This window comes from Semicossyphus pulcher, unplaced genomic scaffold, assembly GCF_022749685.1.
Source record: "Semicossyphus pulcher isolate SPU_LCO1_2020_fin unplaced genomic scaffold, fSemPul1.0.p SCAF_9, whole genome shotgun sequence".
In the NCBI taxonomy this organism is placed as follows: Eukaryota; Metazoa; Chordata; class Actinopteri; order Labriformes; family Labridae; genus Semicossyphus; species Semicossyphus pulcher.
Genome location: NW_027211770.1, coordinates 10,154,024 through 10,180,652, shown reverse-complemented (window position 1 = coordinate 10,180,652; position 26,629 = coordinate 10,154,024). Strand labels below are relative to the sequence as shown.

General features: G+C 40.8%; 1 protein-coding gene across 1 annotated transcript; it reads right to left on the bottom strand.

Annotated features, from left to right (window-relative positions):
- Positions 1–1,111: 1,111 nt before the first annotated feature.
- On the bottom strand, positions 1,112–15,641 carry gapdhs (glyceraldehyde-3-phosphate dehydrogenase, spermatogenic). The gene is made up of 11 exons (XM_069656811.1): positions 15,609–15,641; positions 5,525–5,587; positions 5,029–5,125; positions 4,816–4,922; positions 3,554–3,644; positions 3,332–3,450; positions 2,565–2,646; positions 2,261–2,412; positions 1,987–2,149; positions 1,723–1,820; positions 1,112–1,599 (listed from the first exon to the last, which is right to left on the bottom strand). Exons 2-11 carry the CDS (start codon positions 5,551–5,553, stop codon positions 1,530–1,532), a joined length of 1,008 nt encoding a protein of 335 aa, XP_069512912.1. The 5' UTR covers positions 5,554–5,587; positions 15,609–15,641; the 3' UTR covers positions 1,112–1,529.
- Positions 15,642–26,629: the final 10,988 nt, after the last annotated feature.

The window sequence follows — 26,629 nt, the reverse complement described above, 5'->3', positions numbered from 1 at the left end:
TCAGTGGGACACTAAATACTGTAAAATAAAAAACAAACTTTTAGATGCACATTTTGAGTAAAGTGAGGGAAGTAAGACACACGGTAAAGAAAGTGTTCTGTAGGGTTTTAGAAACTTGTCAAATGAGTGTATGCGCCTACTCCAATAGATTGAAAAGTGTTAAAAAATAAATTAATCTAGTGAGAAATATAAATAAATTCAATTAAGTTTTAGTATATTTCATTAACCTATTAGTGGTAGACTGAAGGTGTTGAAGATGAAGATGCATCAAAATGATGCTTTGACTAATGACTTTCCGCTGTGTGATCCAGGATGTGTTGACTTGTCGAAGGAGGGACGCCTAGGCGTGATTCAATAAAAGGCATTTTAAACTAAATCCTTGGTTCGGTGTGAGTGTGCCTGAAGAAAGCCCAAAGGTTCCCCTCCTTCAACAGTTGTGTTTTTAGCCTTCAAGTGCACCTGGCATTCACTTGGAGTTAGACACCTTGCTACCGAGGTGTCCCCCTTTTTTCTAGTTTAGCATATGTTGACTTGTGTTTGTCATTGTTTATGTATCAAACAAATGTATATGTCTGAAAGTTTGTTTGAATGTGCTGCTGCCTGTCTTGGCCAGGTTACAGTATGTTGTTCAAGACACTTAATGTTAATGAGGCTTTTCCTGGTGAAATAAATTTAAATAAAAAATATATTAATACATTTTCCATTTTAACAAGCTGACGAGAAGTTAAAAATAAAGCTTCACAGTTTTGTTTTCCAATTAAAAAATGTAACCAACAAATCAAATGATTCAGTAATTTTGATTTTCAATTTAAATCATCATTGTTTTTTCTAATAAAGTAATAGTAATCTGGGGTGCTGGTTTAGCTCAGTTGGTAGAGTGCGCGCCCCATATACAGAGGCTACAGTCCTCGTCGCACTGATCGCAGACTCAACTCCCGGTCTGCCGATCATTTGGTGCATGTCGTCCCCCACTCTCTACTCCCCACATCTCCTGTCTTCAGCTGTCCTATCAATTAAAGGCAAAAAGCCCAAAAAATAATCTTACCAAAAAAAGTAGTAGTATTCTTTTTGCAGAACAAAGTGAACAGGTGAAAACAATGAAACAGACATCTTCGTTTTTCAACTTTTATTTCTTTATCTCTTTACTCTTAAGCAAAGTTACAGTAGCTCTGCCTCTCAGCTTCCTCCCTCCACTGATGAATAAGCCTTTAAAACACACCAACAGGGAGATGGATACAGTAGATACCATGGTAATGAGCCATAACGACACATCTAAAGTGGCAGTGGGAGGTGGAGAGGGGGCACACGGACACAAATACTGTCACCGACCGATCGTTTCGTCTTTAAAGGAAAAAACAGATTAACTCAGAACACTCAAACACACTGACGCTGCTGCCTACGGTTACTGTAGTAGAGCTAAGGGTTGTGATGCTATGACTCGGCTATGGGAGGGGCCTGTGTGTAAAAGAGAGGGGAGGGGGCGGGTTGGGGTGGTCCCTTTCCTGACTTCCTTTCTGGACAGGAAGTGTTTACTCCTTGGAGTGCATATACTTCAGCAGGTCAGCGACGCGGTGGCTGTATCCGAACTCATTATCATACCTGGAGAGAAGCAGGAGGAGGAGACAGAGAGATGAGTTGTTTGGTTTTTCTTTTTAATCTGAAGATCAAGAATTACTTCCTGTTTTTACACAAGGGAATAAAAAAAAAAATTCAAACACTTACCAGGAAATGAGCTTGACAAAGTTGTCGTTGAGGGAGATGCCAGCACCAGCATCAAAGATGGAGGAGTGGGTGTCACCGATGAAGTCAGAGGACACCACCTGCAAAACACAAACACACAAGTCAGCTTCCACAGTTCATTCAGACAGGAGTGGCCTGAATCTCTTTAACCCACTGTGCCCTAACCCTACTAACTTAGTTTAGTTTTGGCGTTATTAGAAGCCATCATTTACTTTTCAGTGCATGTGAGAGAGGTTTGGGTGTTACCTGGTCCTCGGTGTATCCCAGCACTCCCTTCATGGGTCCGTGCGCAGCCTTCTTGCAGGCTTCCTTGATTTCAGCGTAGGATGCAGGCTTGGACAGACGGCATGTCAGGTCCACCACTGACACGTCAGCCACTGGCACCCTGAACGCCATGCCGGTCAGTTTGCTGTAGAGAGGGGACAGACAAAGATTTGATTTGTGGATTTTCTTAAGCTCCTAGCCTCGATAGAACAAGTATGTCTGATTATCAGGCCGATAAAAATGTGTTTGTCCTCACCCGTTGAGCTCAGGGATGACTTTGCCCACTGCCTTGGCGGCACCGGTGGAGGCTGGAATGATGTTCTGGTGGGCACAGCGGCCATCGCGCCAGGCCTTGGCGCTGGGACCATCCACTGTCTTCTGGGTGGCTGTGTAGGCATGCACTGTGGTCTACAGAGAGGAGGGTCATATAAACAGACATCAATAACTAATAAAGGCTAAAAGGACTGCACCATCTATGAAATAGCTCGTCTCACAACAGTAACTAAACTTGCAGGAGTGAATTTGAATACTGCAAGCAAAATTAATTTACTTTGACTTACCATGAGAGCCTCCTCAATGCCAAAGTTATCATGGATGACTTTAGCCAGGGGGGCCAGGCAGTTGGTGGTGCAGGAGGCATTGCTATCAACAGAAAGACACGCACGATCACTACATGGCAGACTCTAGTCCAAGAAATACACAAGATTATGTAGGGGTGGGCTATATGACGTAACATTTGTATCACTGTATTCTTTTTCTTTTTGCGGTAACGTTATTATATCGTGGTATAACAAAAGGAAATGGGTACTCTTCACAGGATGTGATTGCAGCTCCTTTTGCTCTATTGTCGATGTAAGGGAACACATCTTAGCACAGAAAAAATATTTTTTAAAGAAGCAAATGTATTCATTGGTGCAAAATAGGAACGAAGATAAGGTAAAGGGCTTTGTGTGTTTTGGGAGGAGTAGCCTGCCCTGTTTCGAGCTGTGAGTGTATGTATGAACTGTATTTGTGAGCAACCTGGAATGTTTGGGGAAGTAACCTAAGTCATAAGTCATTCTGCCGCTAGCCCGTAGCGAAGAAAGTACAACTCGCACGTCTTTTGCTTCCACTTGGTTCAATGCAAGTCAGTCAGTGTTAGGAGGGGAGTAAATCTCTGGTGTGTGTATAAAAAAAAGAAAACCATTTGTGTTTATCCCAGTAATGACAGTACTGGCAGAACGTGACACCGGTGACGGTACTGAAACCGGGATACCGCCCACCCCTCATATGTTATAGAATTGTTTCATCTTAATCTGTGAATATGTCTGCCAGAATTAAGTTTTACCTGACGATGGTCATGGAGGAGGGGTCGTATTTGTCCTCATTAACTCCCATGACAAACATTGGAGCATCGGGTGAGGGGGCAGACACGACCACACGCTGAGCTCCACCCTGGAGGTGAGCCTGTGTTACAAAGGGGTGGAAAAAAACAGGTTAGAAACTGGCTCATCTAGTAGTTTCTGTGCTTTATTTTCCTGTGTGTACTTGTGTGTGTGTGTTTACATACTGAGGCCTTATCCACACTGAGGAAAACTCCAGTGGACTCAACAACGTACTGGGCTCCAGCATTGCCCCAGGGGATCTCTGCTGGCTTCATACTACAGTCAGAAAAAGAGCAGGGTCAGTCTAAGATGGTGAAACTGGTTAAAAGACAAGTGAAAACAAACTGCTACTAAAAAAGAAACAGAGATAGTGAGCAGGTTACAGTGAGAGAGCAGTTTGGTAATCCAGCAATGCTGTGCAGAGCCTCTTTTGATGATGACATGCTAGTGACGGACACAAGATAATTTTCCAATGCCACAATCCTTGCCACAAACAGAGGATGGTTACATTAAGAGGGAAACCTCACATTCATGTTCCTGCTCAAACTGGAACAGGAATGTCTCTTCTATAAACATCCTTTTTGTTGGTGTGGCCTCTTGCAGAGAGGAGGCCAATTACTCAATGGACTAAAATAACAGTGGGTAGAACGGGTAGAGGGGCAGCTGCATGAGTGAGGCCCTATGCAGCAGAGTATGTTAGTATGTTAAAATTCGAAGTACAAGTGTTCTGATGCCAATTTCCCCCCAGTTATTATATCTTAACTTTTAACTTAGTATTGGCCAATACTGAGTACTCCTCCGATACCAGTGTGATACAAAAATGCAAACATTTATATGTTTATATGCACTGTTGTTGTTTGGTTATCATCAACTTATAATTAACCTGGAATCAGTTCTTCTTTGCAGCTTTAAAACTTAATATATATTATGACTTTGAGGCTACTGTTTAGAGTGGCTAATAAAATATGGCATCAGATCGGTGACCCACATATTAGCTGATACCTGATAATAGAATTAAAGCTGTTTTAGAGGCATTTTTAATACTGGTATCGAAATCAGAACAACTGTAATTCAAAATGAGCTCTCAGCTGCTCCTGAGACTCTCTGTGATACAATACAAACTGAACCGGATTGACAGTTCAGTAAGCTTCTTTAACTTACTGTATCATTGTTGTGTATAATGTGGACCTTGAGCAATAAGGGTAATGTGCAATATGTCATTTGTGGTTGTCACTGGTATGTGCTTCTGTTTAGATGTTGAATGTTACTTTTTTATTTACTGATAATACGGTGAGCTGTGACAGCTAAATGTGTGCAGCATTCGAGTCCAAGACAAATCTCCCTACTGGGACTATTACTTATGGTATCATATCAATGAGACTTTCTGCAGCATCAGGGCCTCACTCATGCGTCATCAACACTGCTGAAATGTCCTATCATCACTTACCACTGGAAGACAGAGATTGCCTGTCCGTCAACCATGAGCTTGTCACCATCCATACTGACCTCACCAGGGTAACGGCCGTGGGTGGAGTCATACTTGAACATGTAGACCTGAGAGATAAGGGTGAAAATTTCTAATGTAGTAATGCTCCAATGACTCTGAACTAAATATTCAATAATCAGAATTCAGAACTGTGTGCATATTATGTTTTCTCACCATGTACTGCAAGTCAATGAAGGGGTCATTGATGGCCACAATCTTGATGCCTTTCTGGAGGCAAGCCCTCAAGACGAGACGGCCAATACGGCCGAAGCTGTAGAGTTAGAAGGAGGGGAGAGAGAGAGAGAGAGAGAGAGAGAGAGAGAGAGAGATAGAGAGAGAGAGAGATGTGAATAATAGCTGTTTTGGGAAAATGGTGGGATCTTTCTCAGGATGTTAAACCACTCCTGGGACTAATCCTGTAACAAAGCCTGTGACGTCATGTCATCACAGACATAATATTGACAGAAATCCATCTGAGCTGTTATAAATCACAGCGTCACACAGTGCTCTAATATCTAAACTCTGAATACTGTATATTCGTGAAATAAACGAAAGTATGTCATCCCCAAAGCAAAATCATTTTCATTCTTATACATATGCATCACTGATATCAAATCTTAATCGTTGTAAACGTCTGAGTCATTCAGTTTACTGTATATTGTGTGCTCACCCATTGATTCCAACACTAAGGTCTGACATGTCTGCTGCTGCTGCTTGGGGGGGACTGAGTAACCTGGAGAGAAAACAAAACAAAACAGAGAAACCAAAAACATTAGAAAAAGACAACTACAACTACTGAAAGATGAAACTTACATGAAAATGCAGACTCACTTAGTTGCTCTAGTGGCTGAGACAAAAAATGCCTCTGATCCTAATGTGGCCAGATATTGTAAGAGCTCAACAAAGTGTCTCCTCTTTTTCACTGAGTTTGAACATACGAATGAAAGCTTGAAAACAAAAACACAAGTATACGCAAGAGCTTTGAATGAGACGGACTATGTCCCTGGCAAAGGAAAGTGGCTTCATTCATGTTAGTTTAAGCAGTTGGCAATATAAATTTGTGCTATCCTGCTGTAATGGGAACATTTCCAATCTGCCATTTTAGTGTGAAATAGTGCTTAGTGCTTAAGGCTTCCTAAACCACTAAATCATCAGGTTGTATCTGTGTGTTGAGCCCAACATTGATCTATTTCACTTGCTATTAAAGTCTGCCATTACCATTCACCTTCTTTCATTTGTCAGCTGTTACATGTACACAGGGTATCACACTGCTACCATCTGTCCTCTCCTCATCTCCCTGTTAGCCTTTTTCACTGCCTTCCTTCTCCCTCTCCTCTCATTCACATCCACACACAGTGAAGGTAAGAAACATTCTAGCAGGAGACCTTCTGCCATCATGTCACTTCTTATAGGGGTGTGACGATTCTACAAATGACAAATCTCTCCTTTCGATTTAAAGGCGATAATCCAATTTGATTTGTCATTTAAGCATATTTTTTAACAACTACCATTGCATAAATTTACACTCATTTTACACTATTATTATGTTTGACAAAATTGACAATTAGAAAAAGATCACTATTATCCAGTTCATTTTTCAGGTACAGTGCCAAAGCTAGCTTTGAAAATAGCAGACTAAGGCCACTCTAAAATCAAGAAATGAATACAAATGGACTGTACTTATATAGCGCTTTTCTAGGCTTTGCGACCACTCGAAGCTGCTTTTACACTACATATCACATTCAACCATTCACACACAAATATACACTGATGGCAGAGGCTGCTACGTAAAGTGCCCAACTGTCAATCAGATATCACATTCATACCCGTTGGGGCAATTTGGGGTTAAGTGTCTTGCCCAAGGACACTTCGACATGTAGCCTGAGGAGCTGGGGATCGAACCTCCGACCTTCCGATTGAAAGATGACCGACTCTACCACTGAGCCACAGCCGGCCCAAACTTGCCCCAAAGACACGAAAATATTTTCTAATGTATTTTAGACAGGTTTTTTCCTAAAGTTTGTTTTTACTTGGCTCTGTACGTCGTAAACAAACCAACCAACCAAGAGTATTTAAGCAAGTTCTCTTGCCTCTGCCAGATAACGCCTTTTGCATAGGTTTTCCAGGGCCCATTGGAGAAATGGATAGCGTCCTCCAAAGGCACTAGGGCTGCCCCCTGAAAGTCGACGAGTCGAATCTCTGTCTGTGACCCCACAGCCGACTTGAAATTCTTCAAGTTGAGCCTTCGTTCTTTTTTTTCCCCCTGACATGCGCTGTTGGTTAACTGAAGAGAGATCACAGATCTGTGTGTTTTTCATGCTCTGTACCTGGCTCAACAACGTCGCGATCTGTCCGGATTTCCGTTACTATAAAGTTTGTCTCACCATTGCGTGAATGACACGAGCAGGAGCTGTAACCTGCGATCAGTTCATCGTAGTTCATAATAACGCACCGCAGGGAGGACACAGATGTTTAATAACATGGATCTGTGTTAATCACGCAGATCTTTCTGTCTGTCACTGTTAAGAGAGATTCTAGTCTGCTGTGTAGTTCATGTATTTCATTATATGTTTTTTAAGGGCTAATGAAGGTGAATGAGGCTCCTTCTATAGTTACAGGGCCTAAGGCTCTGATATATATTAATCAGAGCTCCCCATAATAGCATAGCATAGGACTGAGGTTGAAAATCAGCAAACTGGCCCTTTAAGTGCTTCCAGCTGTGCATAAACCAGAATATAGCTGAAAGATTTAGCCTTTAGATGTTATTATACGTCATTATTATGCAGCTGTTAGACAATGGGGCTGTTATGTGGAGGGCAAAATGTTGCCACATCGATGACTTAAGAAAACCATAAGATTCTCTGTCGTCTTTGACTTTGGTATTAGGTCGTTACTGTCTTTTAAACTAATCGGTTTCCGTAAACTTCCAGTGTAGTGTGCTCATAAAAGCAGCAATTCTTCAGTTTAAAATTATTGTTCATTATCTATTTTACAGTAAGCATTCAAAAAGGGATATCTTCATGTTGTAAAATGTACTTTGTTTACTGTTATTCTCTTTTGTGGCGTCCGCTGTAAGGTCCTCACGTCATTGCTACAATAACACAAATAAAGTCTGCAAGTGGCAGCCTCACAGTAGACAGGCCATGTGAAGCATGAGCACTAAAGGTTAAAACACAACACCAAAGTGGTACAGTATGCCAGTATGTTCATAAAGTTAGTAAGTATAAAACGTCGAGGTTGGTAGTTTGGTTGAAGTTTGGATAACAGCCTGAAGCTGTGCTCGGGTGTCATTCTGTTTATGTAGTAACCAACAAATACAGGCTGTGTAATAGCATGTTTCATGTGTATCTGCTGCAGCAGCATGGAGGTGTTCCATCATGCAGGGGCATGTTTTGAAAACAATGATATAAGATGGGAGGGAGAGAGAGAGGTAGGTATGTAACAAGACAAACAGAGACTTGTCTGCCGAATAAAAGAAGGAAGTCTGGCCTTGATTCAACTATGTGACCTCCTTTTCCCCTGCGTCCCTCTCCTTTTCATCCCATCATTCTGCCTGGTTCTGCTCTCCACGCCTCCTCTGTCCTCTCCTCCTACTGCTCTGGCCCCATTTTTCTACCAATAGAAAACCTCTTTCCTTTCCTTCCCTGCTTTCCTTCATCCTCTCACTGACTCCTCCTCTTCCTCTTCTTTCCTGTCCTTTGGCTGTTATAGAAACGGTACTCTGAAATCTAACTGCATTAAAGATTTTCTGTGTGGATTAGCGGTGAGTTAGCAGTATTCATCAGGTGCTAGCCTGACCTGTAGCTAACCTATGTGTGTGTGTGTGTGTGTGTGTGTGTGTAAGACAAGTGCAGGTAGAGTAACTAAGGGTAACGCTGATTGTCCTTGAGACTGGTTGGTTGTCATATTAGTCTACTGTAATCTCCTAATCTGTTTTGGGTGTGTATGCATGAGCGTGTCTCTTCTGGTGTGAGTGTAAATGTGTGTCTCAGTGGGGGGCACATAGGACAGGCTGTTGATCTGGTGAAATGCATTGTGGGAGCACTTTAAATAGACTAAAAGGGTTACAAGATTAAGACAATTCATCTGTGTAATTCTCAGACACAAATACTAACTGCTATAACCTGGATTTTTTTATGTGTTAGTTATAGTTTCTTTCAGGGTGGGCAGCCATTTTGTTTTCTGCAGCTAGTATCTTTAATTCAAGGTCACCAAAGGAGAGAGAGACAGAGAGGAAGCATACAGTGTGACTATGCTGTTCTCATATTTCATACTTTGTTCCCACCTTTAGCCTTTGTGCAGTCACAAAACCCTCTCTTTCCTCTCCTTTGAACTCTCCTTCCGCCTTTTCTTTTTTCACAATTTGTCTTGTTGGCTTTCTTTCTCTCTAAACACAGCAGTTGGGTTTCTAACATAAAATGGCTGCACTGCTGACAAATGATACTACTTAGTAAGCAGAGTGGGCTTTGCTGCTTCACTGAAGCAGTTTGAAAATAGTACTGGGCCGAGACTAATAAAGCCACAAAAGAGAGATTTGGTAGGACTCCAACCAAGAGATGTTGCTCTTTGGGTATTGAATTTGGGTAATTAAACTTAAATTGCAATAATTAAGTGATTAGTTTCAACAAATGAACTATTATTCAAGTATGTTGTCAACTATGCAATAAGTCCTAAACAATTTTCCAACTTTCAATTGCTTTAACAAGCAATTTCTTTTAGGAAAAGTAAAATTAAAGTAGATTGTCTAACGTAGGTTAAATATAGGCTAAATATACTGTGTGTATATATATATATATATATATATATATATATATATATATATATATATATATATATATATATATATATATATATGTATGTATGTATGTATGTATGTATGTATTTAACAATTAGAGTTTTAAACTGGAAGATCTCAGTTTTGTTCTCTTTGGCGGCACCTTATGGGGATAAAAGACAATTTTGGGCGCATACGTCCCAGATAACCAGACGTCCACGCTTGGCTCCGGTTGTAACTCTTGATTTTCCTCGCTGACAGTCGCTTTCCTTTTTACTGTTTTTACTGTACCTGAGCGTCAAATTAGTTTTTTCACTTATTGTTGAAGTTGTATCTGTAGTCATCGATCTTTTCTTTGTTTGTTCAGCCATAGTAGATTACTGTTTACTCGCAACACTTGCAGAGACGGGAAAAGCAGCCGCTTAGCTCCGCCTACCCTCTCTGTCAGATGCAAAATATCGCAAAATAAAATCTAATTTAAAAAAAAACCCCTCTGTTTTTTAAAAGGGAAGAACCGAACATAATTTTTGGCCAATTTTGACAGCACTAGTATAATCCCTTTCCCAGTATTGTTTATTACTTATTTATGGTTATTCAATGGCTAACACATTAAGGTTTTCCTATGAGGGCTTCTAATGCCATTTAACAATGAGGTGAAAAAATGACTCAATGCCAGCAGATCTTTACCACTGGTCTAACACAGTCCTGCCTCTTGACCGTAAACAAATCAGCCCTGATCTGCAATTTTGCACACACTCAGTGACAGCACTCAAACACATGTCCCGGCTCACAGAGGCTGTATTGTGCAGCGCAGAGTAAAGAAGTTGTATGTTGTTTGACTGCAGCTTTCAATCTGCTGACACTCATTAAAATGTAGGGAGAAGAGACAGACAGATGGAGGCCAGGTTTATAAAGCATGGAAGGATCCATTGACTTTTTCTGAACATTTACCAAACATTGCAGATAAGAAAGTCGAAAAATATTATTAAATTATTAAAAGTATAAAAGTATTATTTTGAGTTAAAGTCAACTCTCTCCAAAGATCTGAATAGTTTTTTTCTTTACTGATGCTAGATGCAGATTTCTGAGACTAGACCAAAACCGTTAAGAGTGCAACAATCTCCTCCCCTGATTGGTTAGACAAAAGGAAGAGCCAGCCAATTGGATAGGCTTTGTTCAATCCTCATTAATGAGGTCGTAACACGCTTGTCTGCCTTTACTTCTCTGTCTCTCTTTGTCAATCTGTCAATCTATTTTAAAACTTCTTCTTCCCAATCTGTACTCCCCCTCCCTTTTTTCAGGCTCCATGAGTATCAAACCTCCCCTCCCCTTTACACACCGAATAAAATAATCATTAAAATTCAACACCCTGCCTCCAGCTCCACATTTGTCTGTCTTTGTCTGTCTGGTCTCCCACATTTAGCACAAGCCCACCCTCCCTCTGAGCTGCGACCCATTTTCACTGAACAAACCCAGACACAGGGGGAGACGCTCGATGCCTGTGTGTGCCCTGGAGGGACCACTGGGGGAATGATGACTCAAACCAGACAAGCAGAAAAGAACAAAGACAACAGGGTGCATCAGGTGGTCAAATCTGAGACAAAATCTGTCGGACAACTGAAACAACAAGGGAGAGGAGAGATGGCCAGAGGAGAGGAGAGAGCACGACGAAGCATTTTAATCTGCCAACACCTCCTCTGATGTCAAGCACCAACACTTCACCAAACAAACACTGCTCCTTCTCCTCTCTGTAATATGTCAACAGTCTCTCAGGAGAGCATTCGGACTGTGAGTGCACTGCTGGTAACCCTTATATGGAAGTGAGTTTAGAGGAGATAACTCCTCAGAGACTACACATCTCTGCAGCATTGTTACAGTTCACATTCAGACAGGACAGACTAAAACATAACTAACTATCGTGAGGTTGTGAGCAATGACTGGACAACTTTTCTGGCTGTTTTTTAAAAGCTTAAAGAGTTTAAGACTAAAAAATCTAGTATTCCTAGTCTTTGGGTTGCCTTGGTTCGTGCATTCATTGGAAATTTGTCTGTGAGTGAATGAACTCACTGACTCTGCCTCTACTCTTCCTGCACACTCTGACACTCCCCCCGGCCTTCCTCCTTCGTCCGCCCTTTTTTCAGGGTCTCTTGCCTCCAGCTTTTTGTCACACCCTCTCTCTCCCTAGTGTTTTTCCACTGCAGCGTGTTGATTGGCTAGATGCCAGATGCACCATCCAATTAAGTAAGGTCTTCTCTTTTATCCCGCCTCTTGGGGAATCAAATAAATCAAACATATATGACATATATGAGACTTTCAGTTCTGCACTTTGACATGTTCACACTAATGAAATGGAGTCAAACTTTTTGTTTTGTCTGCAACCTTTTCTCCTCTTTTCTTTAGCACTACACCTGCTACCTCCCTTTTTATAGGCTCATCACCGAGACAACGTCACTTTGCTGCCCTAAACTAGTCAGTTAAGTGTCCGACACCATCACATCACTTGTCAGACACATGCAAACGCAACACCACAGACTGTGTTTCCAGCTCAGCAGGCACTGTCTCCTGCTGACAGCTACAAACAGATGAGAAGTTCACTGTTGCCACCAGACAGTAGAAAACATCATACGGAGATATTTAATTTATAGTGCCAATAGATTTTTTCCCTACAAAGATTATTGAATGTAAGGAAGCTGGTTTTATAAATGTAGTAACTACTGTTGCAATTCAGAAAAGACACACGGATAAACACACACACAGCAACCACATGAATAAGTAAAAGGTTGGCTGCATCAAACTGCAGACGACGCCATAGGAGACATATGACCGCTCTGCAGAAGTAATGCTGGACGACACACACACACACACACACACACACACACACACACACACACACACACCTATAGCCCTACTGTGTGAGGTTGTGTCAGCAGTCAGATGACGGATATCCTTCCTAATGCTCAGTCTGTCCTTCACCACCTCTCCTCTCTCAAGCTACATTCACAGTAGTATAGTTTAAGTTTGTTAGCTACCTCTCCTATATAGCAAACTATACAAACACTATAACAGCCTTACTGTACAAGTAATTGTATTTAAGTCCTACTTGTGCACACTCTCTCCTACTGAAGGGTTTATTTCCTCTATTTGTCAACCGTTAGGTGCAGAGTGCTGAGTCACTCCTGAGTTTCTTTTCTCTGACACACATCCTCGACAAAATGGCTTCTTCATAAGTCACTGCAGGGTGTTATCCATAGGGGACACAGCCTAGAAATAACCACACTACCTTCAAGGGGACAGTTTTAGCTAATCTAGAAAGAAATAAGTCATCACAAACAGAAGAATGAATGATTCTATGTAGTTTAGTCTCATGTCAAAATTCACTTTAGGTCTGAGTGTTGACTAACTGCAGGAAGTGGTAAATTGATCTGTGTGTACCAAAGCGAAGATGAAGCTTCACCTGGCTGTAGTTTCTTAAGCTGGAATCACATGTCCTGTGTATTGTTAATGTTCTTTAACTAATCTAATTGACTATTATCTTGCTCCTTCCTCAGCTAAGAGGGAAACATGTTAGTTAAATGTCACTGACATTTACATTTCAGAGCCGGCTGACACTGCTATCTACACACCTACAAGAGCAGAATGAATGTCAAAGTAATTATGAGTGATACCACATGTTTGTTCTGTGTCTCATATGTAAGAAATGTCACTGTGATAAAAAATAGACTTTTTAAAATATCTATTTATTTTTGTTTATTCTATATTTTATTGTACATATTTTATCTTATTCTGCACTACGCAGCTCGGGGAGATGCTTCACTGTTTTTTTTGCACGATGACAATGAAGACTTGAATCTTGAAAGTAAAAATGTAACTCATTCACAACTCAACTCACAAGCATGTATGAGTAGATTTTAACACATTTTATCACAAAAAGCAATGATAAAACTACTAGAAGTTGTAGCAAGTTCATTATGTAATCATAATCACTGTGGTTTTTAATATATTCACTAGATGTTTCACAGGAAAATTCTACTCTAAAGTCATTTATATTGGTGCTTTAAAATTGCTTGAGAAATTAAATGAGTGAAATTCTGCATTAACTTCATCTCCTGATGCATGGATAATTACTGCTCATTTTCTTCTCATATTGTGACCATAGGGCCTGAAAACTAGCAACACATACAGCCTTGACTACTAGCATCCTCTTGGCAACACTGGGCCTGTTATTAGTGACCTTCAGTCATCCACAGCCATAGAAAAGAGGCGTGGCTCCCCATCCATGAGTACATTGTGAGCAACATTTTAAAGATGATAAGATGTTTGAGAATAAAGATAAGCAGCTGGCCAGCATCTACATCAGCTCTGGGCCTGCTTTGACCTTCCTCAGCAGGGGGGATGACCTTCAACAGAAAGACAAGGCCAGACATGGCTGCACCTGCATGTACCACACCTACATGAGATGAGTGGACGTAAGAGAGCAACTACGGAAATGTATTTAAAAAATACAGTAATAGTTAATGTATTATCACGGTTGTTATTAGAAAAATTAATTTGTGACCCCATTTTCTGCACAATGAATGGCTGTTACAACTGTTTTTTACATATTAATTAACAAGCCTGACTAGTTCCATTATTCCGTTTTCTAATTAAATCTTAAACATAGAGCATAGATTACGTAACTTAATTGGAGATGTACTTGATCTCTGTCGCATTGTCGCTTTAAGAGAGCAGGCCTGTTTGCAAACCGAATCAACAGGTCTGTCCAGTGTGGAGTCAAACTGCGGCAGAATCATGCGACACTGCAATTCTTCGCTGTCCTTCAAACGCATCACAGGAACTCTTTGAGCACTATTTTATCTTTCGACATGTAATAAAGTCAAGGTTATTTATTTGAACCGTTTTCGTCCTTGCATTACTACGACCTCTGCTTCCCGTCATTGCGAGACAACCTATCATCTCTGTAATCCGATGGCGCAACGATCACAGACTTCATCATGAAGACCAGGGGCGGCACGTAGCTTCACCTCCGTTGCGTTCACGTACACACATTATCCTCGGAATGTAGCGACTTCAGTACAGCTCAGTTCAGTACAGCTCCGTACACTATGTACAACAGCGCTACTACAGCCAGGGTTTACTTAAAACATCATTTTTATTTGAACCTCTGTCTAATTCGACAATTGTTAAGTATTCTGTTGTAGAACCGAGGTAAAATATATTTTTCTATTGGGTTACATAACATGGAGACTAATCCACTTCCGCAAAGATGCAGCAGTGGGAGCTGACAATGTCACGTTACCCACTCGGATGAATGAACTGCGTAGTATGAATGAACCGTTATTAACAACACGTGCACTTTATCGTTACAGTAAGAAACCATTTATTGTCGTTTCTGTGCGTTCGTGTGTCTAAAGTGTAAGTGGATATTTGTGAAAGTTAAATGATGCAACGACACGTCTCTGGCAGAAAGCATTACACAACGACCAGCCTCTCTCAGACAGCAAGGCCGTGGCCGCATCCCCTCTCATCCTCGGCTTCCTCTTCCTAAAGCATGCTGTGCACGAGGATCATTTAAATATCCTAAATGAGCTAAATGGGCTTTGAGCTCAGTCCCTCTGCTTTGCTTCAGTTCCTTGTACGTTAAACGGATACGTGGCTGATTTAATTAAGCTGGTATACGAAATTCAACATACCAACTAATGTTACAGGACCGTTAACGGTCTTCACTGTTGCCTGTTTCAGGATATATGCGGAAAAAATAACGGTCGAGTTGAGAAAATAGATTAAAAAAACTGCGTTAGCTAACATTAGTGAACCAAGTTCAAGGCCTACGTTTGTGCACCGTCAGATAAACAGAAATATGAAGTCTGAATCGTGTAAAATACATTTAACGTATTCATTTTAGCAAACATAGCAGATGTGTGTTTTCTAGAGGTTAAACGGGCCTCTCTAGATTGAAGGATAAATCGGTCTCGCGGCTTACCTCTCGGCTGATGCTGCTTGAATCTGTGTGCGCAGTCTACACAGCCGCCTTCCGCTTTTATACAAGACACGTGCCTCCGGGAGCCCGGTCGTCATGGCTACGTGACGTCACGTCATCCTTTGCTGCTAGGTTCCATTTAGAACGAGGGACTGGTCACGGCCTCTTAACAGCTGCCATAGTAACTAGAGAAGATGCACAGTTCTGGTTAATGTCTTTTTCCACACATTTTATTAATATACTTATACCTGGGGGCTGTGTTGACGATGAAAGATAGCATTAATGACCAGAGAGAAACACAGAGACATTGAATCAGATTAAAGAAAAAACAAAAACAGAGAGACACCGGCAGGATGCCAACGTGGAAGCGGTGGGGAATGATGAAGCATTTTGTCCCATTCCCAGCATTAACTCGGCTATTGGTCACGTGCATGTGAGGAGAAACGTACGGGGAAACGTAGCTGTATACGTAGACAACTTTTATTCGTTATAGCAAATAGCAGCTGTAGATCAGTCGAAATAACAAATTTTTAGTAGGTTTGTCTCCCTGCATGTGGTTGGGTCCTGTTGGACTGAATGGTCTATACAGGCAAATGTTTTATAACCAGGCCTTCATTGTGCATCGATCTGGAAAGGACTGCAGCCTGGATCCCCTATGGATGCAGTGTGTGTGTGTATGTGTGTACCTATATGGATGCAGCGCTCTTATGTAAGAAGTCATGAAACTAACATGTCACGTTCCCATGGATAAAGGCTATTCTGCTGCTAAACTGGCTTAAAGAAATGTAGGCTATGCTTGCATGAAGCACGATATGAAAAAAGTAGATAGCAATGTAACGAAATATATATTCTAATAAATATATGTTAATTAAACCCTTTGTTGAATTGTTTTATTCTTTTATTTTCTATCTCTTCTATTCCTCTTCTTCCCTCTTTTTCCACCTCTCCTCTCCTCTTGTCACGTCACGTGTCAGACTGAGAGCGAGGCTACGTGAGGGAGGATGCGTACATGCGTAGAGTACTGTAACATGGGAAATCCCTGCAGTGCAGTGCAAGGAGGAAGGCTCGTTGACCAACATGATGATTTGTACCCACACTGCACCTCCCTTCTTTCGTCATCTCTAACTGCCGTTTTTATACAGTATATCATCTATAAATAAATCCAGTTTACAGAGCATTTATGAACATGATTTGTTTGAGTATTTATGAACAACACTAAGACTACTTATAGAAAAACATTATATAGTTCAAGTTATGCTAATACCGTAATTTGTTCAAAGTATGCCCATGCCCGAAGTTCGATGAAAACTGTGTTTTTGAATTAGAGTTCTTATTATCTTCATTATTGTTGTTCTTTGTATGTTCCTAAGGACGTAAACTGTATACAATGTATGCGGTAACTCTGAGTGGGCTGTATTATTGTAATTCTAAGCGTCCTTTTATTTCAGTATCACTAGGGACGACTTAGATTTAGAAGTTAAACTATGGCGCCATCTGCTGGACATACCGTCTTTCTGCACACAAAGGTTGCTATGCAATCATTACCAGTATTAACATGTTAAATACATTTTTCTCAATTGCTTTGGCCTGTTTCTCAAAGCATTTGTTTGTAATGCTAAGAAGTGAAGATACAAAACAGCTAATTATTGCAGCCAAACAGCCACATCCCTGTGACACTGTATATAATTAAGATAATAAAAATGTTGTTTTGTCACTAGTACGTTCCTCCCCTTATTGTTTCCGAACACACTTGTCCAACATGTTTTCACTACTGAATATATCGTAGCCTACCAGACTGTTTTGCCAAGTGAAAAATCTTCATATGCTAATTTATAATCGGAGCCTCTGCAACTTTTCACAGTCCACCTTATGAAGCAGAAGAGTTCTTAGCTTTCTATTTAATGTGAAGAAAAACAGCTTATGTGTATCATATTTGTGTCTGCAAAGGTCACACAATACAGAGGCCTACAATACAGTAATGACCTGGGAGTCACTGGACTTCCTCCTGTCTGTTCAGCTGCACCATCATGAATATATCAACGATGAGCAGACTTTAATGACACCCCATGTCAATGCAAATCAATCACTCCCCGCAGATTATGACAATTAGATGGAACAATCTGTTTGTGATGACTTACACCATTACATTTTTATTATTATTATTATTATTATTATTATTATTTACACGTTCTGTAGAGTTAAACTATTGAACTTAGTAGAAACTGATGTATTTTGATCACTAAGACATACAGTCTAAGACCAGGTATTGTTCAAAGTCATTTGCCTAAATGTGCTAAAACATTTACTGACAGAGAATTACTGTTTTTGTTTTGCACGAGTTACAAACGGTTTGAGAAGAATTTCACATACAGTTGAGACAATTTCAACTGAGCCAAAGCAAATGAGAAACAATTTAATTTCAAATTTAATTTTTTTACACTGTCCCCTTGTTAATTAGACTCTTTAACTGTCAGCTAAGTTTGGACAAAGAACTGAATGCAGTATAAAGAAGGTTTTGCAGTAAGGTGGTTTTCTGGAGGAGCTTTGTGTATTTTCAAAGTGTAACTCTTAGGTTTGTGGTCTCCAATGCAGTGGAAACATTTTATTTTATCTGTAAAAAAAATCTGGAAAGTGTTTATATTGGCAGACAGCAAGTTGTTGGAAAAGCAGTCGGGGCAGTAAAGGTGGAACCCATCATTATGTTTGGTCTGAGCCTCGCACTGGGTCTCATCACCACGAAGAGGCCCTGTTGTAACAAAATGATCTGCTGAGGGAGGTGAGAGGTGCCGCAGACGCAACCGATGGTGCGGAGAGGACAGGAACATACAGTGTCTTGAGACAGGAGAGAGAGGTTCACATGTGGACATGTCCCGTGGCTGCTCAGGTTGCCTCTAGGTTAAAACAATCACTTGGATCATTGCTTGTAGCCTTTAAAGAAGTATTTGTTGTTTAACCAACAGTTTGTGCTTAGTAACATCTTCCTTGATTAGAAGGTTGAAATGCAAAAGGCTTCTTTATAGCACACAACATTGGAAAGGGTCCATCATCTAATTTAACTTTTCTAATTGTTACTCAGTCACTTAACCTTTATACTAAAAATTACAAAATAATCACTGCTACTGTGAGAAGTCACATGATGAAACAGGGTTTTTATGTGACACTTACATGCAATCTCCTTTTTGTCCAACAGGGGGCGAACTTGCCTTTAGAGTAATGCAGTTGTAACAGGTCGCGTCAGCTGAGGTCAGTGTGGATGTATTTACTTTCAGCTGAATCTAATTTATTAAATACATTTTGTTTCTGAGATTAATTGTAGAATAAAAAAATATAAAGCATTCTTTAATGAACACAAAAAACTATCAATGTATTTGCTGCCATATGTCTGTGAGTTCTGGGTCAGTAAAAACAAAGATGAGAAAAACAGCAGAACTGTAAAAACTGAAAAACTGTGCAATAAAATAAAACTGTACTTTCATAACAGTACGCTGTACTTCTGATATAAGTAAGATTGTTTATAATCTAATCTGCATACATTAAACTGGAGTGGGTTGTACTTAAAAACCTGCATTTTACATGTTGATAGAGAATACATTTCCAGGATAAAAGAAAAGAAAAGTCTTTACAACTGAACCACAATGATTTGGCTAACAATAGGTCCATGAAACTTTTGCATAAAAGTTTGAATGCAGACTGTTTATTTATCTGTTACATGATGATAGGAGGAAAAATCTTTTATTGCTCTGGTGGCTTTGTTTTTCATTCATAAACTCAACTTTTCCTGATTATTTCCATCGTTTCCGTTCTCCACACTCCATAGATTATGTCTGTGAAAGGGAAAGCACCTGTGTCGCAGGAAAGAAATTATTTATTGATATTGAGACTTCCTTATATAAACTGTGAGCTGAAACGAGCCGCTAGCCAAATGACAAATCTTTCATATTCACCTCCTACCACTACTTCACAGGAAATTTAGGTCTGAGCGGAGGTGTGTGTGGGCGTGTGCAGATGTGAACATATGAGAAGTCAGGCTTTTCTTCATGTGCAGCATTAGAAAAACAAACCATTCGTCATTATTACTCAAACTTTTGAAATAATTTCCACATGTTCCAGTTATGTCAGCCTGAGCATTATGTCTAATATCACGTTTACATTGCTCCACACACGTATGATTATATCCAGTTTTTCTTCACATTCTCAGCCCGCTGAAAGTGATTTAAGACGACCTTAATGCTGTGAGCTCCAACAGTTCAACACAGCGAGCCCATGGTAGTATTAAAACCACCTCCTGACCCCCTCAGGCAGAGAGCAGCCCCTCTCTGATAATATTTTCATAGGCTGAGAATTATAAGTGTTTAAAGGGGCACTAATCGCAGAGTCCCACTCATGCCAAGAGCTGCTTAGCATCACAAAACCACAGAGTCTGGATGGGGGGCCGGCAGGGCCAAAGTTAAAACATTCATTATAACAATTATTTTTTATGGCCTATCAGACTTTTACGAAAGAATTCAGTGGAAAGAAAAAAGAAAAGATGGGAAGAATAAGTATCTTTATTGAGATTTACACCCTGAACATCACTTTGACTCAGTGTTCCTGCAGGCTGCAGCTTTTCCAGGATTCTGAGCAGAAAAATGGTGGAAGCTATCGTTGGCCAAACGTTGACACAGATCGCTCGAAGGTTAGAGTCCAGGCTGCATTTCAAAGTAAATTTGTCAGGAGAGTGAGTGTTTCTGTAGACGGTGTTCAAACACAGAATTTGCTCTTTACGTATTTAATGCCTCACAATTAAATGGAAAAACAGATGTAGCATAAAAAATACAATACTTGGCCTTTTGTTTTTAATGAATGAACTGCGTTGAATAAATTGTTTTTTATCATTTTTTTTGTCCACATAACTGTAAAATGAAATCACAGGACGGAAAGCGAAGTGAAGAGGTGTGTTGCACTTCAGTGTTGTCCAGCAGAGGGCAGCATAGCATACAAACTGTCATATCACAGTTTGAAGAGCTGGAACGTGGACTGAGCAGTTTCCTGTTTGCTGGGGGGTAACGGTAGGCTACAGTAGGACTGAGTATATTTAGTTACACTTGTGATGGACAGATCCGAAATAAAAACACTCTCCCTGTTTACTGTGCTGTGAATAGACTTTACAGTGCCATGGAAAATTACAATAACAAACTAGGGCACTCATTCTGTTATTTAAAACAAAGTCTAAATAATTGTCATCATCATTATGACAAAGTAAATCCATACATAAAAAACAGATACTAACAATTTGTATAGTATTTCCTTCCTGTCCGTGTTGGAGTTGTTCTTATTTAGGTCATTAAAATCTCTCATACCTGCACAGCTCCTAAAACTTTAGGAACATATGTGAGGGGGAAGAAGTTGGCCTCAATTTAGAATATCATGTTGGCTTCAGTAAACAGGATATTATGATGTCAAATCATCATTTTTAATGCAACTCTAAGCTGTACCAAATGTTGAAAGTCAGTCTGGAAAACCTGATTCAGTATACTGTAGCTACAAAACCTGCTGTCAGCGGCTGTGGCTCAGTGGTAGTGTCGGTCCACTCTCAATTGGAAGGTTGGTGGTCCGACCTTTGCTTGCTACAGTCACATGTCAAAGTGTCCTTGGTCAACACACTGAACTCCAAATTGCTCCTGAAGGCATAGCCATCGAGTATGAATGGGCATAGATCCTGATTGGAGACTGGCACTTAGGCCTTTGCCATCAGTGTGTGAATGAGTGTGTGAAAGGATGAATGTAACATGTAGTGAAAAAGCGCTTATAAGTAGTGCTATATAAGTACAGTCCATTAACCATGAGTTCTCTCCGGGTATACCGGCTTCCTCCCACAGTCCATAGACATCCTTGTTAGGTTCATTGGTGACTCTAAAGTGCCGGTAGATGTGAATGTGAGAGTGAAAGGTTGTTTGTCCGTTTGTGTCAGCCCTGTGATTGACTGCCGATCCAGTCCAGGGTGTACCCCCGCCTCTAGCCCAATGACAGCTGGGATAGGCTCCAGATGATGGATTGAAAATCTTTCATTTCTTATGCAGAACTCATATCATACTATTAAAGCAATTTAAAGCATTTGTAATATACCAGTGTTTAGTGTTTCACTGTGTGTGTCAGTGCTCATACTATATATGTATTTATCTTGAAGAGAAGCATAGAAGCAAAAGGTTTTAACTGTTCAGATCATTATATGAATGTTGTAATTGCTTTGGCTGCATTTTAACACATGTGGTAACAACAAATCTCAAACTAACATGTCAAGTGGACACATTAACAATATGTAGTCATATTATAAGACAGTAGTAATCAATGAATCAATCAACTTTTATATATATAGCGCTAATCATAAAAGTTATCTCAGGACACTCTCAGGACTAATGAGCAGGTCTAGTCCAACATTGTACACCTGAGAGAGACACAGAGAGTGAGAGAGATGGTGAACAACAGTAGAATCAAACTGCTGCAATCAAACTCTTAATGTTCTCTCCAAGAGAAAGATCAATCAACCCCTCTGTCCCCTCTACCTCCCTCCTCTCTACCTGTCTCTGTCTCTGTATATATATCTCCTCCACTTCCTGTCCAGCCTCTCCCGCTCTGCCGTGTTTTCTTTGGCCTGGCATTGAGGGCCTGGAAGTGTCACCTCATCACAGCAGAGCTTTGTTTCCCTTGGAGGCCGCAGTAGGATGTCTGTTAATCTGATCTGAAATCCTCAACCTGGATTTGGCAGCTTTTGACAAACACTGTTGGCTCTCGAACACCTCCGTGTCCTCACAGCGTTGTGTATCTGAGAGATAGACGGCCTGTAATAACTGTACAATCAGCGCTCAGCGGTGTGCGGGGCTCTGCCAGTTTTCAGCCTTTCCATACATTGGCTGAGTTTCACTGTGGAAGCAGACACGATATTGTGCAACGGACTGCTCTCCAATTCCACTGAGCTGCCACACTGATGTATTTGATGCATTGGCAGTCTGATTTAAAAAAAACAACACTTGACTGGGCCAGTTATCAGTCATATTCAGAGGGCAGATTGTGGCTATCCTGCAGGGGAATCTTGCTAAATGACAGTACTGGTGAGATTCAGGAGTACAGTTCAAGTAATCGCTGCAGGGCGTCCACTCTCTGTCAAACCACAATGTGAACGTTTGAGCCAAATATTTCTCCTTTCATTCAAATCTTTACAACACAATCCTTCTGCTAAAACAATAGAGCTGAAATATCTCCAATTTTGCTGCCAACATTTTTGCAAGTGTTTTGTAAGAACATACTGGACCAGGAGATGAGGGTAGTGCTTTAAATGGATTTCAAGTGAGCTGATATTATGTTCACTTTTTATACATCATAGTCAGTTTACAGGTCCTGGAGAGTTTTAGTTCACATGCCAAAAAAAAAAAAAGTTGTATTAAATCTTCTGTTCTCTGTCTCTGTGTGTCAGCCCTGTGATTGTACCAGGCCTCTCGCCCAATGACAGCTGGGATAGGCTCCAGCTCCCCCACGTCCCTGAACAGGATAAGCGGTATTGGATGGATGGATAAATCTTCTGTCTCTAGTGGGAGCTGTGTGAAATCGGATAAATGTCGTCAAGTGATGTCACTCGAGTCAGCGATAGTTGGGGATAAAGACTACAACTCATAGTGTTAGAAAAAAGAGTCCTTCATAGCCTGTGTAGAACGCTAAGGCCGAACTGAAATGAAACACTCTGGTCCACGGAGGATTTCCTGTTTGTGTCATCAGCTGTTCCCGCCCTTGCATCACCAAACGCCACTCTTGTCGCCTAGCAACAGGTAGCTAACGGGCTAACTAGCTATCATAACGAATGACATGTAACTTAACAATATCACTTATTTATTTGAAAGTTAATTAGTTTCAAGGCCCCTTTTTTTTTTAAACATTTGTGTCTCTAATTTGATTGAGTTGAAACCAAAAGCTTTTACATTTTTAAGGTATTCTAACTGCTTAAGAGTCCGCCATCTCGTTTGAATTGGCGCACAATGAATCTCGGGATGCGTTGGGCCTTGAAGGATGCACCCGACGGATCCTTCGTGGCCCGGGAAAAGGAGGATGCATTTGTCGGCCGCATCTGAAGGAGCCTTCCACGCGCCGCTGTGACGCAATCGGCCTTCCAATACGTACTTTGAAGGATGCAGCCCCTGAATTGGGACACAGCTAGAGACTGCACTGTAGAGATCGGCTGGTTGAGCTGCGGTATCGATGTACCCACCCCTTCAGCTAACCACACATTTCACTAACAGAAAAAACATCAAAGATCCCTCATGTCAATATTCACATTTATGGAAACTTCAATGACTGTAGTGATTGTTTTAGTTACGTTTCCTTTCGCCAATCTTCCTCTACTCTGCTGCTTTGGGAACAGATCAGCTGCAGGAGCCGTATTTGTCAACAGAGCTGTCAATCATGGTGTTAGACCTCTTTATAGCATCAAATAACTAATAAAAACTAAACTTGTCAGAAACACGAACGCTTGGACGCATATCAGCATAATAAGAACTAACTATAATGACAGAAACCATGTTTGAGAAACATTTATTTGACGTGTATTTTGATTTTATAGTTTGACTCATGTCCCATCTGTTAACATGGAGGAGGTGGGCTTTATGACCTATACTGCAGCCAGTCAGCAGGGGGCGACAGAGAGGTTTTGGACTCACTTTTAGGGAGCTGTCATGTTGTCCATCTTTTTATATTCTTCCTGTCTCTACTAATGCATCCCATCTGCAATTTCCCTGACTCTTTCATTCTGTCTCTTGTCATATATTTAGACAGTTTTGATGCTGTTAGCAAGTGTCAGCTGTATGACCTCACTATACAGGACGACATTTAACTGTGGCATACAGTGAAAGATGATCATTTACCTTGCATGTATCCTCAAATAGGTAAAACATGTGTGTATGATAAGTGGTTTGTAGTGCATGTTCAGCATCAAACTAGTTTTCCAGTCGGGGAGGCAATGTGCGTACACAAAGTTTATGTTTTGTGTCTCTTTATGACGATGTTCGACCACTTGTTGCGGTTTGAATTCAGCACAAGGAAAACAGTTCAGTCGTGTGGTGGTTTGGGAGAATTTCAGAATAAAGGTTTAGAGAATGAAGCAAGTCAGAGGAATGTCCTCTCAAACCTGTGTGTGTGTGTGTGTGTGTGTGTGTGTGTGTGTGTGTGTATGAGACGTGGTATGGCAAGGGTAAGACGACATTCTTGAGAGTACAACGTGTCTCTTCTCTTTCGCTCACCTTCTGTCAGAAACATCAGGTGGGTCTCAGGAGAGATGAGCAAACGTTCTTGGAGGAACAGAGAGAGGGAGGAAGAGGAAGAGAGAAAAACAGAGAGAGAGAGAGAGAGAGAGATGAGCAAACTTTTACCAGAATAAAGAATGACTATGTTTCTGTAGAGCTGCTAATATTAGACGGACAGTAACCAGTAGCTTTCACATCCACAGTAAACTGAGCAGATGTGCTTTTTGTTATAAGGCTGCTGACCAAAACTAACACATGACTAATAAGACATAAACCGAGAACATTCCTTAATGATCTATTTAGAACAGCTGTAGGAACTATTAGAGTCACAATCGGCCCATTACTATGTCACTGCTGGAATCACTCATAGGTGTCTAAATACAGACAATAATGCCACACAACAAATAAAAGTGAATACTGTTTATACACAGGCCTGGATTCCATTGATACACAATGGCATGAAAACACATATTTTCCACTCCAAATTTTCATTAAATCAGCGTCTCTCTCTTCATGTCATGGCTAGCCCAATCCAGATCTGAACCCCATTGAAAACCTCCTGAATGTGATCAAGAGGGAGATGGATGGTCACAAGCCATCCAACAAAGCCTAGCTGCTTGGATTTCTGCGCCAAGAGTGGCCGAACGTCACCCGATAGCACTGTGACAGACTGGTGGAGAGCATTCCAAATATTGATTTCTGAAATCTTCCTAAGTTAAAGACTCATGACCCAAGACATCTCCATGTGGTGTTCTTCATGTGCTGACATATCAGGGACAACATCAGCAGTCATCTCCATGGCTGGGCCTGTCTGCTTTTAAACTGCAGTGTACCAAGGACAGGCTGAACAACACGTTTTGAGATTGGCAGGTTTGAGACGTCACAAACCTAAGGAGCCAATCCCGTTAATGGACGGGGTGACGCTATGCGTATCATTATGTGTAACCTATGGCAACCACTTCAGCGATGTGCGAGCCAGCTGTAACTGTGATTGTCATTTTTGCAAACTCACTACTGACTACTAACGTTAACGTTACTACTACTAGTTACTACATTTCAAGCTAGCTAAGTTTCAACAAGTTGCTGCTAAACGATGGCAGAGACGTGTTTTGTAGGAGGAGATGCCTTGGGAGGATTTTTACAAGGTAGTTAAACATATTTTGCAGAAAAAACATATCAGACACAATGTAATGTTAAAATCAGCATTTTATATGTCTGAAAACATGACTAGTCTTTTTTGCATCTTTTTCTTATCTTAACCAGTCGTCATTTTCTGCAAATAAAAGACCTAAATGAGAATCTTTTGTCTGGAAGTATAGAGGAATGTTGTGTAGAATAAAGTGAGGCCGAGAGCAGGATAGGATACCCCTGAGTCTAGACTCTGCTGGTGGTGAAGAAAGGATGCAGGATGAGCTGATGAGCTGGACTTGGACACTGATGAGATGGATTGGAGGTTTCGGGGGAAGGTGTTAGTGGAGGGATCAGGTAACAGCGATGTACAGGCACCCGGACAGTTTGAGCCGACTGCATAGTTCAGGTCAGTGTAAAGCATTGATGTTTATCAAGTAAAGTGTTTGAGTTCATAACAGTGCCAGTTATCATTATAAGCTATTGCATCAGAGGTGACTGAAAAAGACTGAAACAACAGACTGACAGTGGAGAGAGGAGAACAGCAGGATCATTGGTCGTCAGAAGTGGAGGCTTGATCTGGTTGGTTTAGTACTTAAAAATAGTAATGCTCATAGTCAGCTGATCACC